General features: G+C 40.0%; 1 protein-coding gene across 3 annotated transcripts in view; it reads left to right on the forward strand.

Annotated features, from left to right (window-relative positions):
• Positions 1-13,927, forward strand: part of RPF2 (ribosome production factor 2 homolog) — a 36,473-nt gene extending 22,546 nt beyond the window's left edge. For all 3 annotated transcript variants that reach the window (XM_030882828.2, XM_060283505.2, XM_060283506.1), the window contains 3 exons: positions 6,177-6,279; positions 11,103-11,247; positions 11,998-13,927. In XM_030882828.2, coding sequence (XP_030738688.1) covers positions 6,177-6,279; positions 11,103-11,247; positions 11,998-12,177 — 428 coding nt within the window. In that variant the 3' untranslated portion in view covers positions 12,178-13,927. The remainder of the gene's footprint in view (positions 1-6,176; positions 6,280-11,102; positions 11,248-11,997) is intronic.
• The last annotated feature ends 389 nt before the right edge of the window (positions 13,928-14,316 follow it).

Consider the following 14,316-nt stretch of genomic DNA (forward strand, 5'->3'; position numbering starts at 1 on the left):
AATGACTCCAACATAATGATGCATTTACTTTATACTGTACTACACATACAACAGTCTCAGAATAAAATACTGTTATTACTACTGGTAGTATGAATATTGAGTGCAACTGAATGGTGTTTGGTTTCTTTTGTGTGTGTGGTTTTTTTTTTTGCAGTTCTGTATGTCTATATATCCTATTAGGAATATGGTCAAATTACTGTGTTTTGAAGTCATTTGAAACAGTCCTTTTCTGTATGATTATGCCTTCAGCCCAATACACAGGTTCATTTCATTTTGTTTTCAATTTTTAGGGATAACTTTATTAAGTTTTTTCATTATAAATTATTTTTGGGGTATGATTTACATACAATCAAGTGCACGTATTTATTTTTAAATTCTTTTTTTCTTTTTTTTAAAGTTTTATTTTTTGGCTGCATTGGGTTTTTGTTGCTGCGCACGGGCTTTCTCTAGTTGCAGCAAGTGGGGCCAACTCTTCGATGCGGTGCGCAGGCGGTGGCTTCTCTTGTTGCGGATCACGGGCTCTAGGCGCGCGGGCTGCAGTAGTTGTGGCACGCGGGCTCTAGCGCACAGGCTCAGTAGTTGTGGCGCACAGGCTTAGTTGCTCCGCGGCATGTGGGATCTTCCTGCACCAGGGATCGAACCCTGCATTGGCAGATGGATTCTTAACCATTGCGCCACCAGGGAAGTCCAAATGCACATATTTAAAGTTTTAAAATTTAATGGATTTTGACATATTTATATACCTCTAAAAACACCACTGCAATCAAGATATAGAACCTTTCCACCACCCCCCAGAATTTCCCTGTGCCCTTTGGTAATCCATTATTTTTCTCTATTCTAAGCAAACGTTGATCTGCTTTCTGTCATTTTTGCATTTTCCAGAATTTAGGTAAATGGAATCATAGAGTATGTACTTTTCTTGGCCTGACTTCTTTCACTCAGTTTGTTTTGAGATTCATTCATGTTGTTGTATGTATCAATCCTCCATTTCTTTTTATAACTGAGCAGTATTCCATTTATAGCTATTCTGCAGTTTGTTTATACCTTCATCTGTTGATGGACATTTAGATTGATTCCAGCTTTTAATTATTACCAGTAGAACTGCTGTGAACATTTATATACAAATTTTTGTGAGGACCTATGTTTTCATTTCCTTTGGGTGAATACCTAGGAATAAAATGGTTGGATCATTTGAATAGCGTATGTTAAACATTTTTTTTTTTTTGCGTGGGCCTCTCACTGTCGTGGCCTCTCTTGTTGCGGAGCACAGGCTCCAGACGCACGGGCTCAATAGTTGTGGCTCATGGGCCCAGCTGCTCCGCGGCATGTGGGATCCTCCCAGACCAGGGCTCGAACCCGTGTCCCCCGCATTGGCAGGCAGATTCTCAACCACTGTGCCACCAGGGAAGCCCTATGTTAAACATTTTTAAGAAACTGCCAAACTGTTTAACATGGTTGCACTATTTTGCATTCCCACTAACTGTAGGGGCTCCATCTCCTTGTCAATACTTGGTAGGCCGTTCTTTTTAATTTTAGTTACTCTAATAGGTGTTGAATACTGACAGTAATATGTTTCCAAAGTCAAATCTACAAAATAAAGGAGTGGTAGTGTTGCAGTTTTAATTTGCATTTTCTGGTGACTTATAAGGTTGAACATCTTTTCATGTGCTTATTGGCCATTTGTATATCTTTGGTAAAGTGTGTGTTCAGATCTTTGCCTGATTTTTTTATTTGGTTATTTGTCTTTTTATTGGGTACTAATGTGGAAGAGTGTGTGTGTGTGTGTGTGTGTGTGTGTGTGTGTGTGTGTGTGTGTGTGAGAGAGAGAGAGAGAGAGAGAGAGAGAGAAGTCTTTTGTCTGTCTGACATATATCTTTGAATATTCTCTCCTGGACTGTGGCTTGCCTTTTTGTTTTATTGATTTATGTATTTATTTATTGGCCACACCATGCAGCATGTGGGATCTTAGTTCCCCAACCAGGGATTGAACTCGCTCCCCCTGCAGTGGAAGCACGGAGTCTTTAACCACTGCGCCACCAGGGAAGTCCCTTGCCTTTTTGTTTTTAATGATGTCTTTTTTAAAAAAAAAATTTTTATCGAGATATAGCTGATTTATAATATTATGTAAGTTTCAGGTGTACAACATAGTGATTCACAATTTTTTTTTTTTTTTGCTGTACGTGGGCCTCTCACTGTTGTGGCCTCTCCCGTTGCGGAGCACAGGCTCCGGACGCGCAGGCTCAGCTGCCATGGCTCACGGGCCCAGCTGCTCTGTGGCATGTGGGATCTTCCCAGACCGGGGCACGAACCTGTGTCCCCTGCATCGGCAGGCAGACTCTCAACCACTGCGCCACCAGGGAAGCCCAATTCACAATTTTTAAAGATTATGCTACACTTACAGTTATTATAAATTGTTGGCTATATTCCCTGTGCTGTACAGTATATCCTTGTAGCTTATTTATTTTATGCATAGTAGTTTGTACCTTTAAGCCCGTGTCCCTCTCTTGCCCCTCGCCTTTCCCTCTCCCTGCTGGTAACCACTGGTTCTCTATATCTGTGAGTCAGATATGTGCACTAGTTTGTTGTATTTTTTAGATTCCACATACAAGTGATATCATACATTGTCTTCCTCTAATTTCACTTAGCATGATGCTCTCCAAGTCCATCCATGTTGCTGCAAATGGCAAAATTTCATTCTTTTGATGGCTGAGTAGTATTTCATTGTATGTATGTGTGTGCGTGTGTGTGCGTGTGTGTATATATATATACACACACACACACGTGTGTGTGTGTGTGTGTGTGTATGGACACTTAGGTTGCTTCCATATCTTGGCTATTGTAAATAATGCTGCTGTGAACATTGAGGTAGTACATGTATCCTTTCAAATTAGTGTGTTGTTTTCTTTGGTTATGTACCCAGGAGTGGAATTGCTGGATATGATAGTTTTATTTTTAGTTTTTTAGGAACCTCCATATTGTTTTCCTCAGTGGCTGTAGAACTTACATTCCTACAAGGACTCCATTTTCTCTACATCCTCACTAACATTTGTTATTAGTGGTCTTTTTGATGATAGCCATTCTGACTGGTGTAAGGTGATATTTCATTGTGCTTTTGATTAGCATTTTTCTGATGATTAGCAGTGTTGATCATCTTTTCATGTGCCTGTTGGCCATCAGTATGTGTTCTTTGGAAAAATGTCTAGTCAGGTCTTCTGCTTTTAGGTTTAAGTAGGTCCCATTTGTTTATTTTTGCTTGTGTTTCCTTTGCCTTAGGAGACAGGTTCAAAAAAAAATATTGCTACGATTTATGTCAAAGAGTGTTCTGCCTATGTTTTCTTCTAGGAGTTTTGTAGTTTCTGGTCGTACATTTAGATCTTTAATGCATTTTGAGTTTATTTTTATATATTGTGTGAGAAAATGTTCTGATTTCATTCTTTTACGTGTAGCTGTCCAGTTTTCCCAGCACCATTTACCAAAGAGATTTTTCAACATTGTATGTGCTTGCTTCCTTTGTCATAGATTAATTGACCTTAAGTATGTGAGTTTATTTCTGGGCTCTCTATTCTGTTCCATTGATCCATGTAACTGTTTTTCTGTCTGTCTGAAGTCAGGGAGCATGATTCCTCCAGCTCTGTTTTTTCTCAAGATTGTTTTGACTATTTGGGTCTTTTGTGTTTCCATACACATTTTAAAATTATTCTAGTTCTATGGCATTGGTATTTTGATAGGGGTTGCATTGAATCTATAGAGTATTATGGTCATTTTAACAATATTAATTCTTCCAATCCATGAACACAGTATATCTTTCCATGTGTTTGTGTTGTCTTCAATTTCTTTCATCCATGTCTTACAGGTTTCCAAGTATAGGTCTTTTAACTCCCTAGGTAGGTTTATTCCTAGGTATTTCTCTGACAGTGTGCTGTTAGTGTATAGAAATGCAACAAATTTCTGTGTATTAATTTTATATCCTGCAACTTTACTGTATTCATTGATGCACTCTAGTAGTTTTTTGGTGGCATATTTAGGATTTTCTGTGTATAGTATCATGTAATCTGCAAACAGTGATGTCTTTTAAAGAGCAGAAATTTTAAATTTTTGTGAAGTATACTTTATCCAATTTTTTTCTTTAATGGTTGTTCATACAGTGTTTTGTTTAAGAAACCTTTGCTTATCCCAAGATTGCAAAGATTTTTTTCTCTTATAAATATTTTTTTGAAGTCTTATAACTTTAGATCTTACATTTAGGTTTATGATCCATTTTGAGTTAATTTTTGTATATGGTGTGAGGTAAGGGTCAATGTTCTTAAAACTTTCTACCTCATTTCATTCTTTTTTTGTTTTTTTTTTCTTTCTTAAAAGCTTATGGAAAAAGCACATGCCTATAAGGTTTGCATTACAAAAACTGTTTCAGGGGAGACTGGAATGTACATATCTTGTTCCCCAGAATGACTCTGACTTCAATAATGCTGCCACAACCGTGAGTGGGGCTTTATTAACTTGGCCACTGAAGGAGAGTCAGGTTTTGGCAAAACTATGGGAAAGTTCTTCATTAATTAAAATCAATTTTTAGATCAAAATACCTTGAAAACGTACATATTTGGTTTATAAAAGTACCCCCAAGGGATTTTTATTTGTGGTAGTAAGGAAGGGTGGTGTGTACAAGGGTATGCACACTTAACGTCTGCTTTATGTATGTTAGTGATGTGATTTTCTTTTAGTTATCTGTAAGAAGGAAAAAGCAAACTGTAAAAGATGTATATGTCCATGCACATGGAGATAATTCCCATCTTATGAGCTAATGGGAGGAGGGAAGCAAGTGCTGAGTGGCTACAGATTGGGACAGAATGAGATATTTCCTGTTTATGACATCACCTGTCTTAGGGCACCTCTTCCTAAGTAATTAATTTGGATGACCCTTTTATGCCTAACTTTTTCTTAGCTAGATGTTATTCATGTATTCCCATTTAACCTCCCCCCAAGTTCAGTCTTTTTATCTGTAAAAATGAGGTGACCAAACTTGTTTGCTGTTTTCCAAACTCTTTTCATTCATGTGCCACCTTCATAATGTTAGCCATGTCTGTGTAGTATCCATAGCATTGTTCACTGGAGATTTTTCTTTAAATTGACTCCTCTTTTTATTTTTTATTTTTATTTATTTTTTTTGCGGTACGTGGGCCTCTCACCGCCGTGGCCTCTCCCGTTGCAGAGCACAGGCTCCGGACGCACAGGCTCACCCAGCCGCTCCGCGGCATGTGGGATCTTCCCGGACCGGGGCACGAACCCGTGTCCCCTGCATTGGCGGGCGGACTCTCAACCACTGCGCCACCAGGGAAGCCCCTGACTCCTTTTTTTAAAAGGAAACCCTATGTCCCTACTCTCAGTGCAAAATGGTGTATGATAACATAAATAATGCATTGTAGATTGTATCTGCCTGTGTATCATTTAAAATTATCTCATATGTGCCACTTGGGTATTATTACCACTCTGTGGGAAAACAGTCTACTCATTGATCTTGATGGTTCTTTTCTGGCTTTGACACTAGATAGCTTTCCTTTGCTCATATAATTGAGATACCTTGTTAGAATTTTCTTGTTTGTTGGCGTCTGCCATATGACAAACACTAGTTCAATTTAATAGTCAAAGTTTGAACAGCCATTTTTATAGACTTTTGCCATCTTAACCTGTCTGTCTTAGTTGATTAAAATTGTATACCTTGTTTTACATTTTCTAAAAAATTACTGTTCACAATAAACCTGTTATACTCTGGTGCTGAGCATTGGCTTAGAGGGAGAACTGCAAAACTGAAAAATTACATGGCTCAGTGAATTAAACAGAAATACAGTCATGAGATTAAATGGTAGAGGGGCGGGACCATCAGATTTTTCAGGCATGAGTTTTTGTGCTGCTTTTTAGATGAGATACAGAGAGTTGCGTTTAGAGTGCAGCTGATTTGTAACAATTAATCTTAATTAGTCTTTTAATTAAGATTTTAATTAATCTTTTAATTAATTAAAGTTAGTTAATTTTAATTAGTCTTTTAATTAATCTTAATTAATCTTTTAAAATTTTTAATTAATTAATTATTTTAATTAATTTTAATTATTTTTAATCGATCTTTTAATTAATCTTAATTAATCTTTTTTTTTTTCCCCAAACAACCTGATGTGTGCTTTTAGATTTCTTCAGAGGCCCCACAGTATCAAATGTCCGTCTGGCTGGTTTAGAGTATGTTCTGCACTTCACTGCACTGAATGGGAAGATTTACTTTCGAAGCTATAAGTAAGTGCATTTCTTAGCATGTTTTTGTTAATCCTCAGGGTTAGCATTTTAGTGTGACTGTTTTATAGAGCTCAGACTTAGAATTGGTGTCTGGCCAAAAGTTTATTTGGAGAGTTTTCAGAATAGCAGTGACAAAGTAGCTCTGTGCTGATCCTCAGGTCTGTCACTCCCCTGCTAACTTCTGCCTCCCAGAAACCCTGCTTTTCCAGGGCCCTGGGACATCAAACAGTATACTCCCTCTGAGCTTAGAACGCTTATTCAGTCCTAACTTGCCATACTTTTATGCAGTATCTCCCTGTTTTTCTTGACTAAATTTAGAGCGCCAAGCCACAAGTCTTAGCCCAGCCAAAGCAAATCTCAAAGTCCTGAGTCTAAAAAATGGAGTCTGAAAGTAATAAGATTCAGTGGCTAGATTCATTTTACCTTCTTTCTCCAGCCCAGGCCTCTACCCATACCCCCACCACAATATAAATATAAATCCTAACAAGCACATTCTGTTTTCATAAAAACCTTAATGACGTGCTGCAACTGCCTTTTGAGGTAAGCATGACTTGTTTTTTCCCTTATTTAAAATAAAGTGTTAGCGCTGATTGATGGAGCACACACTTTCCTAGAGAATACATTGACTCCCACTAACTGCCTCCCTTGGTACATTGAATTCAGCCTGACATCTGCTTCGCGCTGTGGCGTGGCAGTGCGGCCTGAGCGCCGGCAGCCCAGTGTTGACAGTGTCTTCGTGCAGTGGTGCTGTTTGTGCAACCATTCGTGGACTTCAGCATTTCATCCATGGTTTTAATTTTGTTTTTTTATCATAATGGAATACATGGTTGACCAGCTTGTGTCCAGTGAACATCCAAATGAACTAAGTAATCACCTCTTTTTTGTTAGTAATGTCCATCTTTGTCTCAACTGTATGGAGTCAGAGATGCTCGGTTCTTTTCACCACATGAGTGGTACCACCATTTCTATTTTTCTATTTTTTTCTCATTTAAATAATAACAGGCAAAGGATTTTATAATCATTTTTAACTAGTTGAGATTGAAAGTCCCTATAATCTGTTGTTTTCATTTCCAAACTTGATTTTGGGGCAGCTAAGAATATTATGAAGTAGGTGACTCCTATTTATAGAGCAAGAGATAAAAGATGAAAAATCACTAACATAAAAAAAAATCTTTTTGAAAACTTATGTTAAACAAGGAGACCCTGGGATACAAAGGAGCTAAAAAATAAAGATAAAAGTCTTTGAGAATGAGAAATGAATAATAATAATCTAAAACTCATGGTGAACAATTTCAAAGGAAGTATTCTCTTGTATCAGAACTTGTATTTAGTGAAAAGAAAGATAAATTTGTAAAGAAAGAAAGAAAATACAGAGAAATAAAGCAAAATGGACAGAAAATTAGCAAATCAGTCTTAAGAACAAGGATAAATTGGCAGTGTAACTACACATATTCGTCCGTCCACTTACTTTAAGAAGTATGTAATTGCTGGAATCACTGTTAGGTTAGCATGGCATCTGCCATAATGAAAAAAAAAGATTTGAAATTTTTACGAAATTATTTTATTTATTTATGTATTTATGTATTTATTTTTGGCTGCATTGGGACTTAGCTGCGGCACTCAGGGTCTTCTTTGCACCATGCAGGATCTTTCAGTTGCAGCACGCAGGCTTCGCTAGTTTTGCATGGGCTCCAGAGTGCGTGGGCTCTGTAGTTTGTGGCACATGGGCTCTCTAGTTGAGGCCCATGGGCTTAGTAGTTGTGACAGGGCTTAGTTGCCCTGTGGCATGTGGGATCTTAGTTCCCCTGACCAGGGATTGAACCTACGTCCCCTGCATTGGAAGGCAGGTTCTTAACCACCGGACCACCAGGGAAGTCCCAAGATCTGAATTTTTAAGATCAGAAACCCTATTGTAAAATTTTTTTTTTTTTTTTTTTTGCTGTACGCGGGCCTCTCAGTGTTGTGGCCTCTCCCCTTGCGGAGCACAGGCTCCAGACGCGCAGGCTCAGCTGCCATGGCTCACGGGCCCAGCTGCTCCACGGCATGTGGGATCTTCACGGACCGGGGCACGAACCCGTGTCCCCTGCATCGGCAGGCGGACTCTCAACCACTGCGCCACTAGGGAAGCCCCCCTAGTGTAAAATTTTTTTTTTTTTTCTAGTGTAAAATTTTAATCCCAGCTTTTCATATCTATATCCTGTAATACCTGCTAGCTATTGATTTGAAATAGAAAGTGGACAGTGTGATTGAGAGCAAGCTGCTACTGGGGAAAATCCCTAGATGTGGATTAGCTTAGCCTCCAAGGGCTGTGCTCTGCTTGGGAGGGGAAGGAAGAGGTGGTCCCGGGAATGAGCATCACCTCTGAGCCTAGTGACCTGGCTCTTTGCCAGGCTTTGCCACATGACATGGGCAAGTCACTTCTCAGGGCCCCTGTTTTTCCTTTGCAAAGTGTGGTAATATCATATAGGTAATTCTGAGGTCCCTCTGAGACGGATAATTCTCCTTTATGAGAGGGAGAGGGGTGCAGATAGAGGTGGGAATGTGCCATAGAAGTGTGTCTGACCTACTGTGGCTCCTCAGGCATTCTCACAGGCTGCTCTTGGGTGTCCTGCCCTCTTCCAACCAGCCCTTAGGCAGTTGGTTAAAGGTAGTTAATATTGACACTTACTAATTTGTGAAGATCAGTAAGGCTTATAAAATGGTTTTGAGCTTCTTGTATGAAAGGAACTCTGAGCATGGAATTACATTAATAGAACCTTTGACCTTTCCTGTTTGGGGGAAATAAATCATAGTGTTACTGGCACCTTCCTGTATATCCTATAATAATTAATTCCTTGGAGAATTTTATTCACTATAGGGCCAGAGCTATTAATATGAAACTGAAGATCTTTAGTAACTGCCACGTATGCCTTTGCCATGGCATTGGGTAGGTTTTATGGGGAGAAATATGCAAAACAGGAAGTATTAGCATACCTTAAAAAGCAAACACAACATTCTAGGCAAGGAGTTAAGTAATGAACACAGAATGTCAACAGAAGAGAGGGATATGGAAGGGAGAAAAATAAGGAAATCGCAATTTAAACAAGAGTGGTAATGCCAGTCTTTCTCAAGAAATAGGCAAGCACAGTCTCCGGACGCGCAGGCCCAGCGGCCATGGCTCACAGGCCCAGCCGCTCTGCGGCACGTGGGATCCTTCCGGTCCAGGGCACGAACCTGCGCCCCCTGCATCGGCAGGCGGACTCTCAACCACTGCGCCACCAGGGAAGCCCGAATGTCACTTTTGATTTAGAGCTTATAGGGAAACAAAACAAACAAAGCTTGAGGTTAAGATCTGAAATGGAGATTTACAAGGGTGTAAAGGTTCTGGGCAATAGTTCTTAACTTTCTGTGCGAGGGCTTTCTCTAGTTGTGGCAAGCGGGGGCCACTCTTCATCGCGGTGTGCGGGCCTCTCACTCTCGCGGCCTCTCTTGTTGTGGAGCACAGGCTCCAGACGCGCAGGCTCAGTAGTTGTGGCTCACGGGCCTAGTTGCTCCGTGGCATATGGGATCTTCCCAGACCGGGGCTCGAACCCGTGTGACCTGCATTAGCAGGCAGATTTTCAACCACTGTGCCCCCAGGGAAGCCCAAGGCTGATCTTTTAAAAACATTATTATTTAGTCCTTTTTTTCCCCTGTATGGAGATCTGGCCACAGTAACAAATTGAGTCTTTTAACTCAAAAAACCTTCAGGTCTTTGAGCAGTTCTTGTTGTATCTCTCACAAAAAAAGAATTTGTGACTCTCCCTTCCTCCCCATTGTATCCTTCATATGCTTTCAAATCCAGAGCTATTTGGACATATGGTATCTAGAAAGTTGTGGTTTTGTTATATTAAGTTCATTCCAATCTATAGAGATCAGTAAATGTCTATGCTATGGACAAAAGTTGATTCTGAATAGGTCTTAGAGAAATAAGAATTTGTTAATCAATCATGTAATATAATGTTTCAAAAACCCAATTAAGATTTTTTTATGATCATGTAAATCTTGCGTAAGATGAAGAAGTCAAATAAAAGGATTCCACTTCACTTCTTAGAACTATATCACCTGCTGTTTCTCAACAGTATTGCATACTCTTATGTTTTATTTTGAAAATAAGTAGACTAAAGAAAATACTTGGTCTTGGGGCTTCCCTGGTGGTTCAGTGGTTAAGAATCCGCCTGCCAATGCAGGGGACACGGGTTCGAGCCCTGGTGCGGGAAGATCCCACATGCCGCAGAGCAACTAAGCCCATGTACCACAGCTACTGAGCCTGCGAGCCACAACTATTGAGCCCACATGCCACAACTACTGAAGCCCATGCACCTAGAGCCTGTGCTCCGAAACAAGAGAAGCCACCGCAACGAGAAGCCACGCAGCGCAACAAAGAGTAGCCCCTGCTCGCTGCAACTAGAGAAAGCCCGCAAGCAGCAACGAAGGCCCAGTGCAGCCAAAAATAAATAAATAAAATAAATAAATTTATTTAAAAAAAATAAAAAGAAAACACTTGGTCTAAATATATAAAGTATTAAGCTTAGCCTTTCCTTTTTTTTTTTTAATCTTTTTGGCCATGCTATGTGGTATCTGGGATATTAGTTCCCTGACTAGGGATAAAACCCATTCCCCCTGCATTGGGAGCGCAGAGCCTTAACCACTGGACTGCCAGGGAAGTCTCTAAGCTTAGCCTTTCTAAACATTTTATGATATTTTATGGAACTGTAATCTCCTAGAACAAAAATATTTGTGGGGAGGGCGGCGGGACTTTTATCAAAGTCAAAGCAACATTTCTTTTTTGCTATTTCATAAAGGTTGCTGTTGAAGAAATCTGGCTGCAGAACACCTCGGATTGAATTGGAGGAGATGGGACCCTCATTGGATCTGGTTCTGAGGAGGACACACCTAGCATCAGATGACCTTTATAAGTTATCTATGAAAATGCCCAAAGCCCTCAAGGTACATGGCTTGTAGCTTGGTGCCATGTTTATTTGTATATTCCATTCTTCTTTCCAAAAAAGGATTTGTGGCATATTATATTGAAGAGCATACATAAAGAGGTCAATAAAATAGATAAAATTAGACTCTCAGAGCCAAAGAAAGGAGGAAGAAGCAAATAAGCCAACCATAATTGATAATAAAATTGTAGAAACCAGGCATCAGGTGTTGCTGAGAGCTTCCTAGTAGTCAAGACTGCCAGTTTTCAGCAAAAATGGGGCTCATTTTAGGCATTGTGAAAATGTAATTTCAAGCATAGTATGTGTAACCCATACTTGCATAAAATGTGTTTTGACTTTTGAATGGTTTTAAAAAGCAAGTAGACATGGCATCTCTGGAATGCCAATAAAGATTGAAATGATAGTTATAATCCTTAAGCTAAACACAGGAAATTCTCTCAGTGCATGACAGTGATTAGTCTGTTGTGTTGCTTCTCAAAGTATGGTCTGACAGTTTACCTGAGAATTGTTAGAAATGCTGAATTTGCAGATCCCACCGGAGTCCTACTGAATTAGAATTGGCATTTTAACAAGCTCTGAGTGATCTGTTTATACCTAAGTTGGAGGAGAAAGGGCTGTAGGGCTATAGACTCTATATCATTAAAGGTGTGCTCATTAATGGAGATTGTTGATACGATAGTTGTTGTACACTAGATTTTTACCAGTTCATGGTAGTAGACCCAACTAAATATAATATATTCTTGTTTCATAGCCAAAGAAGAAGAAAAATGTCTCTCATGATACTTTTGGTACAACTTATGGAAGAATTCATATGCAGAAGCAAGACCTAAGCAAACTACAAACCAGGAAAATGAAGGGGTTGAAGAAGCGACCTGTAGAAAGGAAAGCAGAAGACCAGGAGAAAAAATCAAAGAGAATTAAAAAGGATTGATGGAATATAGCCAGTAACTGCATTTTTATTGTAGTCTTTACTTAGACTTATCAAGCATCAGTTATTTCAGAGTTTCTTGTAAGGTTTTATTGTATATTTTTATAACTTGATAATTTACCTAAATTATATATTATATACATTGTGAACAGTAACATACTAGTATTAGGTTGAAAGTTAGGCTCTTACTGGAGACATTACACCCTGGTATGCCGTTTTCTCTCTGTGATGTGACATTTCCCTCTGCCTACCCCATACAAAGTCTCCTATCTTGTTGGGTGGGTGAGTGAGGAGGGATCTCCAGAACAATCATTGGTATTTTAGAGAATTTTGGGTTAAGCTTTAGATAAAGGGAGGAAGTTATGGAAAGTAGCAATGCTCCAAAGTAACTGTATACATGCTCAGTATGAGCTACCTGGAAAGTTGACCCCATCTCCCAGCATATACATATAACCTGACTTTCATTTTTTTACTTTCCTGTTGTTTTACCTGAAATTCTACCAGTTAGAGATTAATTTTGAGATTTTAAGCTCTGTGTCTTAAAACAGATCTCTGAGATGTCCACTACCTGATCATTGACATGCTACCTTACTATTGATTAGTTTAAGAGATTCTGCTAATAAAGGAGCCCTGTTCCTCTTCTTTGGGAGAAAGAAAGTTTTGATAAGGGTTGAAGTGAGAAAGGAGAGATTAGATAAGTTAAGACACACGACATTTTAGGGTACTGGGTAGCCGTAGGTAGCTAAAGGTCACATGAAGGCCCTGGGTGTTTGCATACAGAGTAGGAGTAAGCCAAAGCCAAACAGCTTATTTTGAAATTTCTTGAAGACTGGCCCTGTGCCTAGGAAAGTGGGGGAAAGCTTTCTGCTTCCTGCTTCTCGTACTGCAAACTTGCATTCCCTAAATGTACAATTTAGTTTCCTTGACTGAGTCCCTGGCAAAGAGGCTCCTTTATACAAGCACAAGCCAATTATGCTGTAAAAGTACAAACATACATAAACCATGATGTGTTATGTAAAGTAGAAATGCTATTGTTTTCATTTCCATGTCAAGGAGCTCCTCCATGTCTATGTGTGCATGCATTTATGTGAGTTTGCTAAAAGCTAGAACCTCAATTTTAGTTTTTTTATCCTTTCCCTTATCTTTTAAACCCATTCCTTAGCCTTCCTTCTCCCCAGCCCTTTCCTGGCTAATAGTCTCTTAAAAAAGAGGGAGCTGGTATCACTCATTTACACTTGTTACTTGATTATACATTTAACCAAAGACTACACGGTTTTAGATCGGAAGTAGGCATTTGCATTATATGTCTAAATGGGGAGAGAGGGCGAAATTAAAATGATTCATATCCTGCCATCTGCAAGTAGATGGACAATGGACAATAGTTGGGGAGAAGGGGCGTCATGAAAGGGGCATCAGAAATGATGGATGCAGGACTTCTCTGGTGGCGCAATTGTTAAGAACCCGTCTGCCAATGCAGGGGACACGGGTTCGAGCCCTGGTCCAGGAAGATCCCACATGCCGCGGAGAAATTAAGCCCATGCGCCACAACTACTGAGCCTGCTCTCTACAGCGTGTGAGCCACAAGTACTGAAGCCCACGCACCTTGAGCCCGTGCTTCGCCACAAGAGAAGCCACTGTAACGAGAAGCCCACACAGTGCAACGAAGAGTAGCCCCCACTGACCACAGCTAGAGAAAGCCGTGCACAGCAACAAAGATCCAACGCAGACAAAAACAAAAAAAAAAAAAGGAAATGATGGATGCATAGCCCTTACCCAATGTGTGACCCCTGGCTGGTCCAGCTAACAATAATGAAGGTAGGCAGATTCAGGAGGCAGAGCCATGGGTCCTTTTCACCAGCCACTTACAGGAAGGACCCTGCCACACTGTATGGCTGTTAGCATAACTGATGCCATCTTGGGCCTGTCCAGTTCCTCCCGTCCTTCAGCTGACCCTACCTAGGGCTGTACTGTGTAGTAAATCTCTGTTGTCAGGGGCTTTGTAGTTAATAGATGTTGTTTAATGACCATTAGGTCCAGGTGGCCCCTGTGCTGTTAGTCTCCAAACAATAATGAAGAGCTTCGCTGACGTATTCCCGGTGCCCATGAGACTAGTTACCCGTTCATAAATCTGGACTTTGGAAT

This window comes from Globicephala melas, chromosome 14 (genome assembly GCF_963455315.2).
Source record: "Globicephala melas chromosome 14, mGloMel1.2, whole genome shotgun sequence".
Taxonomy (NCBI): Eukaryota; Metazoa; Chordata; class Mammalia; order Artiodactyla; family Delphinidae; genus Globicephala; species Globicephala melas.